General features: G+C 43.0%; 1 protein-coding gene across 5 annotated transcripts in view; it reads right to left on the bottom strand.

The window, feature by feature from the left end:
* The window catches only part of NEK7 (NIMA related kinase 7), a 121,167-nt gene that overhangs the window by 24,405 nt on the left and 77,739 nt on the right, over positions 1-19,023 (bottom strand). For all 5 annotated transcript variants that reach the window (XM_056523468.1, XM_056523465.1, XM_056523467.1 and 2 more), the window contains 2 exons: positions 18,030-18,137; positions 13,844-13,938 (listed from right to left, as the gene is read on the bottom strand). In XM_056523468.1, coding sequence (XP_056379443.1) covers positions 13,844-13,938; positions 18,030-18,137 — 203 coding nt within the window. The remainder of the gene's footprint in view (positions 1-13,843; positions 13,939-18,029; positions 18,138-19,023) is intronic.

The following is a 19,023-nucleotide window of genomic DNA, read 5'->3' as shown; positions in this document are numbered from 1 at the left end:
ACAGAAGTGTCAGTGACTTGGAGTTACATTGTGTTGTTTAAGTGTTCCCTTTACTTTTTTTGAGCAGTGTAGAAGCTGCTGCAACTCTGCAGGACCGGAGACTTTAGGCTAGGTGCAGTGATCTAAGGTGGTAGGAAGCGGGATGCTATGTGCACATTACATCCAGCTTCCTCTCCTGCCCTGCACGAATCACTATACAGCAGTGAATGGCTGCAAAGTTCTTTTTAAGTGATCGGGCAGAGTGCTTTGAGAGCTTTGCCTGATCATTAGGACTAATAAAAAACGAGAAAAACAACAAGAGGTGCGCCCCTAGTGAGGACCGTTTGATGGTAGTGAAAGTGTAACATAAAGATGGGTTCTTACCCCTAAGTGTTGCGCTTAGAGCACAACACCTATAGTAGCGTAGAAATCACGGGACACCGCTGCCACGAGGAACCACCCGGTTTGACATCCGTCAGTCCGGTAGTAGGCAATGGAAGGAAATATGTGGATAGGTTCCTCTTAGAAAGGCGCTGGTACCCAAGACTTGGGTACCAGCGCCTTTCTAAGAGGAATCTATCCACATATTTCCTTCCATTGATCATTAGGACTGGAATTGCTGGATCACCCTGACTGCGGACAATGAAACGCACTGGGTCACACGCCCCAAATGGGCTGACACCATCAAGCGGGAAGTAATCCCGCTGTCAGCTCCTGCTCATTCATTCACACAGAGGGGACAGTGTGTGGTAGTATTATATTCAGAGGGGACAGAGTGTGGTAGTATTATATACAGAAAGTACAGTGTATGGCAGTATTATATTCAGACGGGGACAGTGTGTGATTAGACACAAAAAGAATAGACAGCACCAGGTAGTTGTGTATTGTACTCTGTTTCTCATGATATGTACTAGGTGCTAGGGGTCTATAGATAGTTAATCAGTATAGCTCCATAAACTATTTTTACAAAAAAGAGAAAAAACTCAAACAGAGAGCAATTGCTACTGATAAATATGCATAATTTTATTTATATATCCAAAAGGTTAAAAAACGTCACACATTTGTGACTAAATGCAATAAAGATAAAATACCGGATGTGTATATATAAAGCAATACAAAATTATATGTATCAGATACAGCCAAAAACACGTAGGTGGATCAGGTACAGCAATAGTTGTAATCAAAATGGAGATATATATATATATATATATATATATATATATATATATATATATATATATATATATATATAGTGAGGTCAGGGAATGATATAATATGGCTCTTATTCAACAAGAAGTAAACAGGGGTTAAAAAAAAGGCCCCAGTGTATTGTATGTGAAGGCTGCCTGTTCTATCACATAACTAGTAGTATGAATGAGCCCAAAGTAAGTAATTAATAAATCAGTGATCCTCACTTACCCATAATGGATACCTGTAGCCACCGTCCCAATGTACATTTCGTCACCCGACTTTCTCAAGGGACGGAGTGTGGTAGTATTATATTCAGAGAGTACAGTGTATGGCAGTATTATATTCAGAGGGGGACAGTGTGTGGTAGTATTGTATTCAGAGGGGACAGTGTGTGGGAGTATTATATTTAGAGGGTATAGTGTATGGCAGTATTATATTTAGAGGGTACAGTGTATGGCAGCATTATATTCAGAAGGTACAGTGTGTAGTAGTATTGTATTCAGAAGGTACAGTGTGTGTTAGTATTATATTCAGAGTGTGTAGTGTGGTAGTATTATATTCAGAGGGGGACAGTGTGTGGTAGTATTATATTTAGAGGGTATAGTGTATAGCAGTATTATATTTAGAGGGTACAGTGTATGGCAGTATTATATTCAGAAGGTATAGTGTGTAGTAGTATTGTATTCAGAAGGTACAGTGTGTGGTAGTATTATATTTAGAGGGTACAGTGTGTGGCAGTATTATATTTGGAGAGTACAGTGTGTGGTAGTATAATCTTTAGAAGGTACAATGTGTAACAGTATTATATTCAGAGGGTACAGTGTGTAGCAGTATTATATTAAGAAAGTGCAGTGTGTAGCAGGGTTATAATGATTATTGTTTTCATATAAAGGATCAGAATGCATAGTGAGGAGCCATTTGGGCGTCACGTTCTGCAGAAAGAAGATTTTGATGGAAGTCATGGCGGTATGTACCAGCTGAATTAGATAAGAGAAGACTATAGAGAAGACATCACCTGTAGTCACTGATATCATTGTGTATTGTCCTCACTATAGAGAAGATGTCACCTGTAGTCACTGATATTATTGTGTATTCTCCTCACTATAGAGAAGACATCACCTATAGTCACTGATATCATTGTGTATTCTCCTCACTATAGAGAAGATGTCACCTGGAATCACTAATATTATTGTGTATTCTCCTCACTATAGAGAAGACGTCACCTGTAGTCACTGATATCATTGTGTATTCTCTTCACTAGAGAGAAGACGTCACCTGTAGTCACTGATATCATTGTGTATTCTCCTCACTATAGAGAAGACATCACCTGTAGTCACTGACATCATTGTGTATTCTCCTCACTACAGAGAAGACATCACCTGTAGTCACTGATATCATTGTGTATTCTCCTCACTATAGAGCAGATGTCACCTGTAGTCACTGATATTGTGTATTCTCCTCACTATAGAGAAGACGTCGCCTGTAATCACTGATATCATTGTGTATTCTCCTCACTATAGAGAGGACGTCACCTGTAATCACTGATATCATTGTGTATTCTCCTCACTATAGAGAAGACATCACCTGTAGTCACTGACATCATTGTGTATTCTCACTACAGAGAAGACATCACCTGTAGTCACTGATATCATTGTGTATTGTCCTCACTATAGAGAAGACATCACCTGTAATCACTGATAATATTGTGTATTCTCCTCACTATAGAGAAGACGCCACCTGTAATCACTGATATCATTGTGTATTCTCCTCACTATAGAGAAGACGTCACCTGTAGTTACTGATATCATTGTGAATTCTCCTCACTATAGAGAAGACGTCACCTGTAGTTACTGATATCATTGTGTATCCTCCACACTATAGAGAAGACGTCACCTATAATCACTGATATCATCGTGTATTCTGATCACTATAGAGAAGACGTCACCTGCAGTCACTGATATCATTGTGTATTCTCCTCACTATAGAGGAGATGTCACCTGTGGTCACTGATATAATTGTGTATTCTCCTCACTATAGAGAAGACGCCACCAGTGGTCACTGATATCATTGTGTATTCTCCTCACTATAAAGATGCCACCTGTGATCCCTGATATAATCGTGTATGCTGCCTGACTGTCCAATCAGAGCTGTAGTCACTTGTAAGTTCTGCAGTAATGATGCATGAAACAAAAACTCCCAGCATAACCTCACCACTACTTAGGTCATACTGGGAGCATCAGTTTTAAATGGTTAAAACTTCTCTAGCACTGTCCCATTCTGTGGCAATTGGTATATTTGATTCTTATACTGAAAATAAAAATTTTCTGCAACGAGCTACACCACTGGCGTCTGTAACAACAAGCTAAAAAATTTCTTTACCTCACTGGGCTCACCCAACCTTAGCAACGCCACTGTAGTGAGGAAGATATGGAAATCATTACAACTCTGACTCTACATTACACAACAGTTTTTCAAAATCCCCTTCACTCCTTTCTTCGTGTTTCCACAGCCTCCTTGTTTTTATTCAACGTAGCTTAATGGCAACAGAGGCTACTACTTCCCCCCAGATAAGTCCAGTGGCCTCCAGAGGGCAGAATCGCTCACCTTGTGAAACACTTATATTAGTTTTGCGGGGTAAAGATTCAGTATAACCTGTATCTTATTGACTGAAGTCCCTGCTTATGCTTGGCTTAGGAGTCCACTGGGCAGGATTACCCAATTTGAATACCTTTTTTTTTTTTTTTAAATGACTGGGGTCACTTACTTATTAGGACCTCCCGCTGGACCAAGAATAAGCAGGGATTTCAATCAATAGGTAAAAAGTTATACAATCTGAGGGGGGAAAGATTTAGTATATGAACACGCATCTCTTGTTGTATAAAGAACATTTTCATAGGGACAGCTTCTCTTTAAATTGCATCTATGGGAGTTCATTCGAAACCAATAAGGTCACCAACTGTGGACACTGCATAGTACATTTTTGAAGGGGTGATCATGATGCTGGGTGTAAGGTTAGTAAACTTGATTTCGCTTTAGAGGTACCTGAGTAGGGTTACTGAAACACAACTCAAAATACAGGTATGATATTGTGAAACTACAATATTTTTTGGTCCCTTTTTAAAGGGGTACTCTGCTGCTCAGAGTTTGGAACAAACTGTTCCGAACGCTGGATCCGGGAGCTAATGATGTCATAGCCCCGCCCCCTCGTGACATCACGTACCGCCCCCTCAATGCATGTCTATGGGAGGGGGCGTGCTACGCACCCTACCATAGACTTGCATTGAGAGGGCGGAGCGTGATGTCATGAGTGGGTGGGGCTATGATGTCACAAGCTGCCGGCTCCAGCGTAACCCTTTAATCTTAAAATTCTACAAATTCAACATATGGTGCAAAAAATTGTTTCTGTTGAAACATAAATAGAACAATTAGCTGCAAAACTACAAGGATTTGTTTGCAGATTTTGATTTCTATTTTGAGGAAAAACCCCATAAGAAGGCCAAAACATACAACAACAGCCTGTTAGCTTTACTGATATACCTAAAACAACAATACTATACAGTCCTACTAGGTTAAGAATAGAAAATGAATAAAGGAAAAGATATACAGTAGAATAAGTCAGATGTGGTGTAAAATTATTTATTGGTTAATAATTATGTTACGGTGTCCTCTACAGGGCCCTTGCATTGGACATAACAGACAATGTAACCCCTTAAGGACCAAGCCCATTTTCACCTTAAAGGGGTAGTCCAGTGGTGAAAAACGTATCCCCTATCCTAAGGATAGGGGATAAGTTTGAGATTGCGGGGGGTTCGACCACTGGGGCCCCCTGCAATCTCTCTGTACGGGGGCCAGGCTCTCCGGCCAGATAGCGGGTGTAGACCCCCGCACGAAGGGGCGGCCGACACGCCCCCTCAATACATCGCTATGGCAGATCTGGAGATTGACGAAGGCAGCGCTTCGACTCTGCCATAGAGTTGTATTGAGGGGGCGTTTCGGCCGCCGCTTCGTGCGGATGTCGACACGCCCCCTTCCCGCGGGCTGTCGGGGCTCCGTACAGGAGATCGCAGGGGGCCCCAGCGGTCGGACCCCCCGCGATCGTAAACTTATCCCCTATACTTCGGATAGGGGATAAGTTGTTCACCACTAGGTCACCACTGGACTACTCCTTTAACCTCTTCAGGACATAGGGCATATGGATATGCCCTGCATCCCGAGTCCTTAAGGACCGAGGGCGTATCCATACGCCCGTGGGAATTCCGGCCCCCACCGCTAGCCGGTTGGGGACCGGAGCCGGATGCCTGCTGAAATCGTTCAGCAGGCATCCCGGCATATCGCCCAGGGGGGTCATTATATTATACAATTCAGTCCAGCGATCTGCGGCGATTCCGGGTCAATCGGGTCTCCAGTGACCCGGTGACCCGGAATTACTGGCTGTTCGGGGCCGTCTCTGACGGCCCCGAACAGCCAGAGCCTGCAGGGGTGAGGTGGCACTGGTGCCACCTCACGAATGCCCTGATTCGTCGGCCGGATTACCGGCCGACCAATCAGGGCGCCTGCTGCGGGTGTCACTCCCGCACCGCCCCTCTTCTGGAGGACGTGAGCGGGTGCGGGACGTGCACCCCGGGTGCTGGGGACCCCGATCCCCGGCGTTAATGTTGGGATCGGGGCCCCAGAAGCAGCAGCGGCGGCGGGACTGACCTGCAGCGTCTGGATCGTTGGAGGTGAGTGACAGCCTCCTGCTGTTGCTTAGCAACAGCTCCCAGCATGCAAAAAGGGCATGCTGGGAGCTGTAGTTATGCAACAGCAGGAGGCAGACCACCACAACTCCCAGCATTCCCTTATGGGCATGCTGGGACTTATGGTTTTGCAACAGCTGGAGGCACATTCTTTCTATGGAAAAGTGTACCTTCAGCTGTTGTATAACTACAACTCCCAGCTTGCACAAACAGCTAAAGTGCATGCTGGGAGTTGTAGTGGTGCATCTGCTGGTTGCATAACTACAACTCCCAGCATGCCCGTTGGCTGTCGGTGACTGCTGAGAGTTGTAGTTTTGCAACAGCTGAAGGCACACTGGTTGTGAAACTCAGAGTTTTTTTTTACCTAACTCAGTGTTTCACGACCGGTGTGCCTCCAGCTGTTGCAAACTACAACTCTCAGCAGTCACATTACACCATGCACCGTACATGCTGGGAGTTGTAGTTTTGCAACAGCTGGAGGCACACTGGTTGTGAAACACTGAGTTAGGTCACAAACTCAGTGATACATAACCAGTGTGCCTACAGTTGTTGCAAAACTGCAACTCTCAGCAGTCACCGACAGCCAACGGGCATGCTGGGAGTTGTAGTTATGCAACAGCTGGATGTCCCCCCCAATGTGAACGTACAGGGTACACTCACATGGGCGGAGGATTACAGTAAGTATCTGGCTGCAAATTTGAGCTGCCTCAAACTTTCTGCTGCAGCTCAAATTGCCAGCGAGAAACTACTGTGAACCCCCGCCCGTGCGACTGTACCCTAAAAACACTACACTAACACAAAAAATAAAATAAAAAAGTAAAAAAACACTACGTATACACATACCCCTACACAGCCCCCCTCCCCAATAAAAATGAAAAACGTCTGGTACGCCACTGTTTCCAGAACGGAGCCTCCCGCTGTTGCAAAACAACTCCCAGTATTGTCGGACAGCCGTTGACTGTCCAGGCATGCTGGGAGTTTTGCAACAGCTGGAGGCACCCTGTTTGGGAATCACTGGCGTAGAATTCCCCTATGTCCACCCCTATGCAAGTCCCTAATTTAGGCCTCAAATGCGCATGGCGCTCTCACTTTGGAGCCCTGTCTTATTTCAAGGCAACAGTTTAGGGTCACATATGGGGTATCGCCGTACTCGGGAGAAATTGTGTTACAAATTTTGGGGGGGATTTTCTGCTTTTACCCTTTTTAAAAATGTAAAATTTTTGGGAAAACAAGCATTTTAGGTAAAAAAAATAATTTTTTTTTACATATGCAAAAGTCGTGAAACACCTGTGGGGTATAAAGGTTCACTTAACCCCTTGTTACGTTCCCCGAGGGGTCTAGTTTCCAAAATGGTATGCCATGTGGGGTTTTTTTTTGCTGTCCTGGCACCATAGGGGCTTCCTAAATGCGGCATGCCCCCAGAGCAAAATTTGCTTTCAAAAAGCCAAATGTGACTCCTTCTCTTCTGAGACCTGTAGTGCGCCAGCAGAGCACTTTTCACCCCCATATGGGGTGTTTTCTGAATCGGGAGAAATTGGGCTTCAAATTTTTAGGGGTATTTTCTGCTATTACCCTTTTTAAAAATAAATTTTCTTTGGGAAAACAAGCATTTTAGGTAAAAATTATATATATTTTTTTTACATTTGCAAAAGTCGTGAAACACCTGTGGGGTATTAAGGTTCACTTTATCCCATGTTACATTCACCGAGGGGTCTAGTTTCCAAAATGGTATGCCATGTGGTTTTATTTTGCTGTTCTGGCACCATAGGGGCTTCCTAAAGGTAACATGCCCCCCAAAAACCATTTCAGAAAAACGTACTCTCCAAAATCCCCTTGTCGCTCCTTCCCTTCTGAGCCCTCTACTGCGCCCGCCGAACACTTTACATAGACATATGAGGTATGACCTTACTCGAGAGAAATTGGGCTACAAATACAAGTAAAAATTTTGTCCTTTTTACCCCTTGTAAAAATTCAAAAATTGGGTCTACAAGAACATGTGAGTGTAAAAAATGAAGATTGTGAATTTTCTCCTTCACTTTGCTGCTATTCGTGTGAAACACCTAAAGGGTTAAAACGCTGACTGAATGTCATTTTGAATACTTTGGGGGGTGTAGTTTTTATAATGGGGTCATTTATGGGGTATTTCTAATATGAAGACCCTTCAAATCCACTTCAAACCTGAACTGGTCCCTGAAAAATACTGAGTTTGAAAATTTTGTGAGAAATCGGAAAATTGCTGCTGACCGTTGAAGCCCTCTGGTGTCTTCCAAAAGTAAAAACACTTCAATTTTATGATGCAAACATAAAGTAGACATATTGTATATGTGAACCAAAAAAAAAATGTATTCGTAATATCCATTTTCCTTACAAGCAGAGAGCTTCAAAGTTAGAAAAATGCAAAATTTTCTAATTTTTCATCAAATTTACGGATTTTTCACCAAGAAAGGATGCAAGTATCGACAAAAATTTACCACTATGTTAAAGTAGAATATGTCACGAAAAAACGATCTCGGAATCAGAATGATAACTAAAAGCATTCCAGAGTTATTAATGTTTAAAGTGACAGTGGTCAGATGTGCAAAAAACGCTCCGGTCCTTAAGGCCAAAATGGGCTCCGTCCTGAAGGGGTTAAGGACCAGGCCAATTTTATTTTTGCGTTTTCGTTTTTTCCTTCTCTCCTTCTAAAATCCATAACTTTTATATTTCCATCTACAGACCCATATAAAGGGCTTGTTTTTTGCGTGACCAATTGTACTTTGTAATGAAACATCTCATTTTACCATAAAATGTATGGCGAACCCAAAATAATATTTTTTTAGGGAGGAAATTTAAATGAAAACCACAATTTTGCACAATTTTGGAGGGTTTCGTTTTCACACTGTATAATTTACGGTAAAAATGACATGTGTTCTTTATTCTGTGGGTCAATACGATTAAAATGATACCCATGACTAGATACTTTTATATTTTTGTAACGCTTAAAAAAAAATCTAAAACTTTTTGTACAAAATCAGTAATCTAAAATCACCCTAATTTGACCAACTATAACTTTTTCATTTTTCCGTATATAGGGAGGTATGAGGGCTCATTTTTTGCACCGTCATCTGTACTTTTTATCGATACCACAATTGCATATATAAAACTTTTATATCATCTTTTATTAAAAAAATTTGCAAATAAAATGTGACAAAAAGCTAAATTCTTTACATTTAAATTTTTTTTTTATATTTACGCCGTTCACCGTACGGGATCATTAACATTATATTTTGATAGTTCAGACATTTACGCACGTGGCGATACCAAATATGTTTATAAAAAAAAAAAATTATGCTTTTTGGGGGGAAAATGGGAAAAACTGACAATTTTCATTTTTATTGGGGGAGGGGATTTTTCACTTTTTTACTTTTAATTTTTACATTTTTCAACTTTTATTCATTTATTTATTTTTTCACACTTTTTATGTCCCCAAAGGGGACTATCTATAGCAATCCTTTGATTGCTACTATTGTTCTGTGCTACAGTATGCATAGGGCATAGCACTGATCAGTATAATCGGTGATCTTCTGCTCTGGTCTGCTCGATCTCAGACCAAAGCAGGAGACGACGGGACGGACGGAGGCAGGTGAGGGGACCTCCGTCTGCCATTACAGATGATCGGATCGCCGCTGCGGGCAATCCGATCATCTATTTTAACATGCGCATTGCCGCAGATGCCGTGATGTGTACTGATCACGGCATCTGAGGGGTTAATGGCTGACATCCACGCGATCGCGGGTCCCCGGCTGCTGATAGCAGCCGGAACATGACATATATGACGCGAGCACCGCTCCGATGCTCGCGGACATACACAGGACGTAAATGTACATCCTTGTGCGTGAAGTACCGCCAAACCAGGACGTACATTTATGTCCGTGGTCGTTAAGGGGTTAAATAAAAGCAATAAAAATGGAATTTATAAAAAATAATGAACTTGATTGAATAACAAACAACTAGTTCATGTTTCCCAAAAGGTAAGCAATTACTTATAGTATTAGCAATGCCTCTGATGGGTCGCGCTGTAAATACACATTTTCGTATCTCGCTGTAGTGTGATTACGTTATAGTCTATGTGCAGCGCTGCAGGTACACTCTTTTTGTCCCACACTACAGTGTGATTGCGCTATAAGTCAATAGGTAGATATTACGTAGCAGAGTTTACTAGAGATGTTGTGACCGTGTGTCTGATGGTCGTCTCTGATGTTGATGGCTCGGGTGGTGCCGAGATGCAAGTCTATTGCTGAGAACAACTGGTTTATAGCAGGGTAAGTGCGCTCTGCAGCGATGTAGCCCCCCCCCACTCTACACTGGCGGCACAGGGCTAGTTTGAATATAAGTCACAAGTGGGGTGGGGATACCTCTTATCTGTGGTGCCAGTGAAAGGTGCTCCTTCTTTCAATCTGGAGGATCGATGTCCCGGATGAGTCTCACGTTGTTACTCAGCAAAGTAAGTGAGATTCCGGGGAGTGCGCGCTCCGCTGGTGGGATGATGTTCTCCATGTTTACAGTATTGCAGTAAGGGTGAATAGTGATTCAAGCTTGCCTGTATTGGGGTGTTTGCAATAATAGGGTGGCCGGCTAGACGCGTTTCGGGGAGCCAGGTCCCTTTGTCAATAGCTGATGGCAGCAGTAGTATGAATGAAATGTCCGGGAAAACAATGGCTTTATATAACCCCAGAATCAATTTGTTTTGCCAGGTAAGGGCTCGTTCACAGTGTCGTCTGCCACCGTAAATTACTGTCCGCTCTGCAATCTGTTTGATAATTTTTAAACGGGTTGCAAACGACTGTAAAATAATCTCACTGATGTCAATGGGAATTTTATTATTTTTTTTTAAATCCTTTATCTACGGTTGCACCCTTTCCTTCCGGTTTCATTTTTCTGACGCGGAAAAGACGTTGCATGCAGTATTTTTTCTCCCGTCAAAAATAAAGGAAGAGAAACGGATATTAAAATTTAACATTGTAGTCTATGGCAAAAGGATGAGCATATAATGTCATCCATTTGCACCCAGTTTTTAATATCCATTTTTGAACTGTTATTACTTCTGAGCATGCCCAGAAGGAGTGAAATCAGCAAACTCTTGCTGTGCTGTGGGATTACTACTACTCCCATCATGGTACAGACTTGTTTCCTTGATGGGAGTATAATGTTTCCAGGTTGCGGGAGTCTGAGGAGGCTAGATTAATGCTTGTACTACTACCCCCCCATCATGGAACAGTCTGTTCCATGTTGGGGGTAGTAGTACAGGGGCTGAGGGATTGATCCACTGTGTCTCACGTCTGAGACCCAATGCGATCAGAAGTTATTAACCAGGGGAGCGCAAGATCTATAGGTAGCGCAGCAGTGGAGAATATACATAGCTAGCACAGTGGGGGGGGCAGACATTTAGCGCTATATGTCTGCCCCCTCCCCACTGCGTTAGCTATGTATAATGCCCCCCCTGCACTATGTATAATGCCCGCCCACTGCGCTAGCTATGTATAAAGCTCCCCGCTGCCCTAGCTAAGTATAATGCCCCCCCTGCGCTAGCTATGTATAATGCCCGCCCCCCGCGCTAGCTATGTATAATGCCCACCCCTGCGCTAGCTATGTATAATGCCCCCCCTGCGCTAGCTAAGTATAATGCTCCCCGCTGCCCTAGCTAAGTATAATGCCCACCCCTGCGCTAGCTATGTATAATGCCCGCCCACTGCGCTAGCTATGTATAATGCCCGCCCACTGCGCTAGCTATGTATAATGCCCACCCCTGCGCTAGCTATGTATAATGCCCCCCCTGCGCTAGCTATGTATAATCCCCCCCCTGCGCTAGCTATGTATAATGCCCCCCCTGCTCTAGCTATGTATAATGCCCCCTAGCTATGTATAATGCCCCCCCTGCTCTAGCTATGTATAATGCTCCCTAGCTATGTATAATGCCCCCCCTGCGCTAGCTATGTATAATGCTCCCCTGCTCTAGCTATGTATAATGCTCCCCGCTGCCCTAGCTAAGTATAATGCCCACCCCTGCGCTAGCTATGTATAATGCCCACCCACTGCGCGAGCTATGTATAATGCCCGCCCACTGCGCTAGCTATGTATAATGCCCCCCCCCCCCCGCACGCCTGTTTCCCGACCAGCAGATGCGCTGCTGATAGCATGCAATTCACTGATAGTGCTGCGAGGATCATATGTGTATACAAGCGCTGCAGGGGGACAGATATATCACTAGTCACAGTATCCTCGGTTGGGGCATTTCTTGATCCATGTTGAGCTCCCACAACCCTTTTTTCTCCGTACAAGGCGTGGCTGTGCGGCCTTGTCTGTTTTTTTTTTGTTACATTTAAGGCGCATTGTAATCTGGTAACACCACGGCAATTCTTTAAAGGAGAATTTCAGCAAAAATGAACTTATCCTCTAACCCGTCCCGGAGATCGCGGGTGGTCTCAGCGGCCGGACCCCCCACATTCAGTTACATATTTCCTATCCTGTGGAAAGGGGATAAGTTAATTATGTCTGGAGTTCTCCTTTAACGTGTGACAGTAACTTCATAATTTATTGTGTGCATACAAAAAAGTCTTCAGACTGATTACAGGACCTAAAATAAAACGGAGTGTAAGCTTTATTCTGAGCAAATCCTGAGGACTCCTAGGAGAGACAATAAGAGTCGTGCTGGCCCCACCCACACTGGATGATTGACAGTCTGCTCTAAGCACCCTGATATAGAGGGAAAGCTGTAAATCAGGGTGTGCGGGCAGAGTAAGGCCACGTTCACACAGTGGAAAATTAGTGGACTGTCCATCTGGATAACATGGGCAGACATTCAGCTAATACAGGATGCCAGCACTAGGACCGCTCGGAAAACACCCGCGGCAGGAAAGTTAAACAAATTTTTAAATAACATCTATTAAAAAATCTTAATCCTTCCAGTATTTATAAGCTTCAGTATGCTCCACAGGAAGTTATTTTCTTTTCGAATTTCCTTTCAGCCTGACCACAGTGCTCTCTGCTGACCCCTCCGGCCATGTCAGGAACTTTCCAGAGCAAGCGAGGTGCTCCTACTCTGGACAGTTCCTGACATGGACAGAGGTGTCAGCAGAGAGCACTGTGGTCGGACATAAAAGAACTTCAAAAAGAAAAGAACTTCCTGTGGAGCATACAGCAGCGGATAAGTACTGGAAGGATTAAGATTATTTTATAGAAGTCATTTACAAATCTGTTTAACTTTCTGGGCACCAGATGATTAAAAAAAAATAAAAATAAAAAAAAAATACAAAAAAAGGGTTTCCAGTGGAGTGCCCCTTTAAAGCAATGGGATTCTGCCGCAGCGGAATTTCCGTGTTGAATTTTTCCACCCGATTCCGCTCGGAAATTCTATCCTAAGCAGGACTCAGTGTCTCTCCTAGAAGCCTACGTTTTTATTATGTTTCATATCTTATAAACCTATACATCACAGAGCCCCGCTTCCCTCCCCGTGTCATATCCCGCTCTCCGATCACCGCTTTAAGTATTTATGAAGCAGAACGATAGTTAAAGAAAACTTCCTTTAGTCAGCCCTGCAGTATGAATATTTAATTGTTTATATGTGTCTATGATGCACAGGGATACTGATGATAATACCATTTATGATTTCTCATATGAAGACAGATTTATGGTCAGGCTGGTACGTCTGGTGCGCCGCGCTATTTAATCTGGCTAAAGGGTGGTTGGCGAACAATGCTGAGCGAGGTAAACGTGCTGCGAGCACCGGGTAACAAAGGGAAATGTAGTCACGGCTGTGCCAACCCTATTAACTATAAGACCGGACTGACTACTGATAATGGGAGCATATTCATAATTCATACTGAATACGGAGCTAGGCGGGGGGGTCTCTGCAGAATACACCATGGTCTGCTGAATGCATGCATATTTATTTCCATTACCTCGTAAAGTAGACATCCTAATGACCAAATATCAGACTTGAAGTTGTATCCGTTTTCATGTATCCTCTCTGGTGACATGTAGTATGGGGTTCCCACTGTAAACGAAAAAAAAAATGAAGGGACTGAGCACAATACATCTGTATACACTGATCAGATAGAATAGTGGTTCCAAACTGTGACCCTTATTGCTGTTTCAAAACTACAACTCCCAGCATGCCCGGACAGCCTTCGGCTGTCCGGGCGTGCTGGGAGTTGTAGTTTTGCAACAGCTGGAGGGCCACAATAGGGAAAACTGGCTCTGGAAAGTTAAATGTAGAGATGAGCGAACTTACAGTGAATTCGATTCGTCACGAACTTCTCGGCTCGGCGGTTGCTGACTTTTCCTGCGTAAATTAGTTCAGCTTTCAGGTGCTCCGGTGGGCTGGAAAAGGTGGATACAGTCCTAGGAAAGAGTCTCCTAGGATTGTATCCACCTTTTCCAGCCCACCGGAGCACCTGAAAGCTGAACTAATTTATGCAGGAAAAGTCATCAACTGCCGAGCCGAGAAGTTTGTGACGAATCGAATTTACTGTAAGTTCGCTCATCTCTAGTTAAATGGGTTATCCAGGAATTATATATATATATATATATATATATATATATATATATATATATATATCTATCAACTGGCTCTAGCAAGTTAAACAGATTTGTAAATGACTTCTATTGAAAAATCTTAAGCCTTTCAGTACTTATGAGCTTCTGAAGTTAAGGTTGTTCTTTTCTGTCTAAGTGCTCTCTGATGACACGTGTCTCGGGAACCGCCCAGTTTAGAAGAGGTTTGCTATGGGGATTTGCTTCTAAACTGGGCGGTTCCCGAGACACGTGTCATCAGAGAGCACTTAGACAGAAAAGAACAACCTTAACTTCAGAAGCTCATAAGTACTGAAAGGATTAAGATTTTTTAATAGAAGTAATTTACAAATCTGTTTAACTTTCTGGAGCCAGTTGATATATAAAAAAAATGTTTTCCCTGGATAACTCCTTTAAGGGGTATTCCAGGAAAAAACTTTCTTATATTATATATGTCAACTGGCTCCAGAAAGTTAAACAGATTTGTAAATGACTTCTATTAAAAAATCTTAATCCTTTCAATAATTATCAGCTGCTGAAGTTGAGTTGTTGTTTTCTGTCTGGCAACAGTGCTCTCTGCTGACATCTCTGCTTGTCTCGGGAACTGCACAGAGTAGAAGAGGTTTGCTATGGGGATTTGCATCTAAACTGGGCGGTTCCCGAGACAGGTGTCATCAGAGAGCACTTAGACAGAACACCACAACTTTAGCAGCTCATAAGTACTGAAAGGATTAAGATTTTTTAATAGAAGTAATTTACAAATCTGTTTAACTTTCTGGAGCCAGTTGATATATATTAACTCCTTTAAACAGATTAGTAAATTACTTCTATTGAAACATCTTAATCCTTCCAGTACTTATCAGCTGCTGAAGTTGAGTTCATCTTTTCAGTCTGACCACAGTGCTCTCTACTGACACCTCTATCTGTATCAGGAACTGTAGAAGTAGAAATCCCCATAGTATACCCTCTCTGCTCTGGACAGTTCCTGACACGGACAGAGGTGTCAGCAGAGAGCACTGTGGTCAGACTGAAAATAACTACTCAACTTCCTGTGTTGCATACAGCAGCTGATAAGTACTGGAAGGAATAAGATTTTTTATTTTTTTTAAATAGAAGTTATTTAAAAATCTGTTTAAAGGGATACTCCGCTGGGAAACTTTTTTCTTTAAATCAACTGGTGCCAGAAAGTTAAACAGATTTTTAAATTACTTCTATTAAAAAATCTTAATCCTTCCAGTACTTATCAGCTGCTGTATGATCCACAGGAAGTTCTTTTATTTTTTTATTTTTATTTCTGTCTGACCACAGTGCTCTCTGCTGACACCTCTGTCCATTTTAGGAACTGTCCAGAGCAGGAACAAATCCCCATAGAAAACCTCTCCTGCTCTGGGCAGTTCCTGACATGGACAGGTGTCAGCAGAGAGCACTGTGGTCAGACAGAAAATACATTTTAAAAGAAAATAACTTCTTGTGGAGCAAATAGCAGCTGATAAGTACTGGAAGGATTAGGATATTTAAATAGAAGTCATTTACAAATTTGTTTAACTTTCTGGCACCAGTCAATTAAAAAAAAAACATTGTTTTCCACTGGAGTACCCCTTTAAAGATCAGTAAAACTGAACATTAAAACCACCTAATACTGTATAGTTCCTTTTGTACTGCCAAGAACAGAGATGGTGTCCTAAGGTCTCTGCACAAAAACGTTGGCAGCAGGTCCTATAAGTGAGGTGCGGCGTCCATGGATCAGAGATGCACCAATCAGCATGGGACACAACGTAGAAAATGGCCTATTTTTCTCTGCCAAGTGTCAACAAGGTGGGGTTGAGCTGCTCAAGTGCCACAGTCTGGCACACCTCCACGCTCACCTGCCCCTTCCAGGAACTGTCCAGAGTAGGAGCAAATCCCCATAGCAAACCTATCCTGCTCTGGACATTTCCTGATATGGACAGAGGTGTCACCAGAGAGCATTATGGTCAGACAGAAAGGAAATTCAAAAGGAAAAGAACTTCCTGTGGAGCATATAGCTGCTGATAAGTACTGGAAGGATTAAGATTTTTTCATAGAAGTAATTTACAAATCCGTTTAACTTTCTGGCACCAGTTGATTTAAAAAAAAAAAAAAAAAAAAAAAAAAAAAAAAAAAAGTTTTCCGGTGGAGTACCCCTTTAAGTACAGGGCTTGGTATGTCAGGCAAGGACAAGCAGGGATTTTCGTGTGTGTGAACAAGGAGGGACACTTTAGAAATAAAACGTGATTTTTGAAGTTTGGCAACCCCCGTCAGCTCTAGGAAAGGTACAGTTTTATACCCTAACAATACTCCTTGTTTGTCTGTACTTTGACTGCTGTGGTAATTTGGGAGTAGCGCCAACACGAGGTTAAAACTTTACTTTTGGTTCTTGCATTCATGTCACGTCTACATTGATTTGAATGGACACTTCCTGCCAGGTTTCACCACAGCTGATCACTGGGGTCCCAGCAGGGGACTTCTCTGTGATCATTTTCTGACATCTTCTCCAGCGTTTATTTAAAAAAAAAAAAAAAAAAAAGGCACCATCATTTGAATAAACTGCATAGATCAATAGTTCAAGTGAATCGAAGAAACTTTGCATCTATTTATAAGACAAAATTGCTTCTTTCTCCTATTATAATGCTTCTTCCCTTTCCTGCGAGACTGTATTCCGCTCAGAAAATAACCTCATTTTTGTCCTGTGTATGTAAGACAAGCAATACAAATCTATAGAGAGGGAAGGAATGAGTTTAGCCTACTAGCTCTAGGAGAACTGCAAATTAGAGATGAAGCCTGCAGAGTAGAAATCTGCTGAAAAATACCATATACAAGTTATATTATGTTCAAAAATAGTGCTGCTCCTCATGTACACACACAAGGTACAGCATCCCCAAAAAAAAGGTACCCTGTTTGCAGTGTTACACTATGGCAGTGTTTCCCAACCAGGTTGCGTCTAGCTGTTGCAAACCTACAAATCCCAGCATGCCCGGACAGCCAACGGCTGTCCGGGCATGCTGGGAGTTGTAGTTATGCAACAGCTGGAGGCACCCTGGTTGGGAAACACTGCTGTATTGTAACTCTGCCCGACCCCATGTTGCAGCATTTCCTTCTCAATAAACATACCGACATTATGGAAAAAATATGAAAAAAAAAAAAAAAGTACAGAAAAATATAACTAGTCTGACTAACGCTGCGCTGTCACATTTTCTGAGAGCAAATAAAAAGGCTTCTCTTTATGGGGCACTTGTAATTCTTTCATTATACTGCTGGTAAAATGTTCGCCAATCCCATGAATTTCTTTTCTCCCCCTTTAAATTTTAACAACGCGGCCATAAAATAAATAATCAGTGGTTATGATGGCAGCGGGTTCTTTTAATGTCAGTGGCGGGGTTAAAGGTCGTCATAACAGGAAACTCCTGAAAGCTACGCGAAATTAATAGTGTGCGCCCCGACGCAGGTTAATAAGGCTTTCCGGAGGGGGCTGCGGGTTTCACAGCTGACACATGGCATCAGATGGGGCAGTAAAACACCCCACTCGCTACCCCGTGCCTCTCAGGGACGGCTTACCTAAAGAATGTGCAGCTGTGGTTTTGGAGCTGAAGAAGCGGCCCAAACCTAAATCCCCCAGCTTCACCACGCCTGTGGCTGTTATAAACACATTGGCCGGCTTAATATCTGGGGAGGAAAAAAAAAAACAGAAGTTTAGGTGAGCAGACAAAAAAAAACACGCAAATCAGCCAGGAAACAACGTGGACGGATACAATACATAATGCATTCCACCCGTGACCGACTGCCCAATACTATACGACACCGTTTCCCCAACTAGAGGGCTTCCAGCTGTTGCAAAACTACAACTCCCAGCATGCCCGGACAGCCAATGGCTGTCCGGGCATGCTGGGAGTTGTAGTTTTTGCAACAGCTGGAGGCACCCTGGTTTGGAAACACTGTTCTAGAGGCTTTTTGCACTGGGTGTTTTTCCTTTTTCGTGTGCGGCAGGATGACTCTTTGTGAGTTTAGGATTTGCCTTTGGCTGTCCGGGCATGCTGGGAGTTGTAGTTTTTGCAACAGCTGGAGGCACCCTGGTTTGGAAACACTGCCCTAGAGATTTTCTTCACTGCGTGTTTTTCCTTTTTCGTGTGCGGCAGGATGACTCTTTGTGAGTTTAGGATTTGCCTTTGGCTGTCCGGGCATGCTGGGAGTTGTAGTTTTTGCAACAGCTGGAGGCACCCTGGTTTGGAAACACTGCCCTAGAGATTTTCTTCACTGCGTGTTTTTCCTTTTTCGTGTGCGGCAGGATGACTCTTTGCGAGTTTAGGATTTGTCTTTGGCTGTCCGGGCATGCTGGGAGTTGTAGTTTTTGCAACAGCTGGAGGCACCCTGGTTTGGAAAAACTGCTCTAGAGGCTTTTTCCACTGGGTGTTTTTCCTTTTTCGTGTGCGGCAGGATGACTCTTTGTGAGTTTAGGATTTGCCTTTGGCTGTCCGGGAATGCTGGGAGTTGTAGTTTTTGCAACAGCTGGAGGCAGCCTGGTTGGGAAACACTGCTATACAGAGTACAATGG

This window comes from Hyla sarda, chromosome 6 (genome assembly GCF_029499605.1).
Source record: "Hyla sarda isolate aHylSar1 chromosome 6, aHylSar1.hap1, whole genome shotgun sequence".
Lineage (NCBI taxonomy): Eukaryota > Metazoa > Chordata > Amphibia > Anura > Hylidae > Hyla > Hyla sarda.
This window is presented reverse-complemented; position numbering and strand designations above follow the sequence as displayed.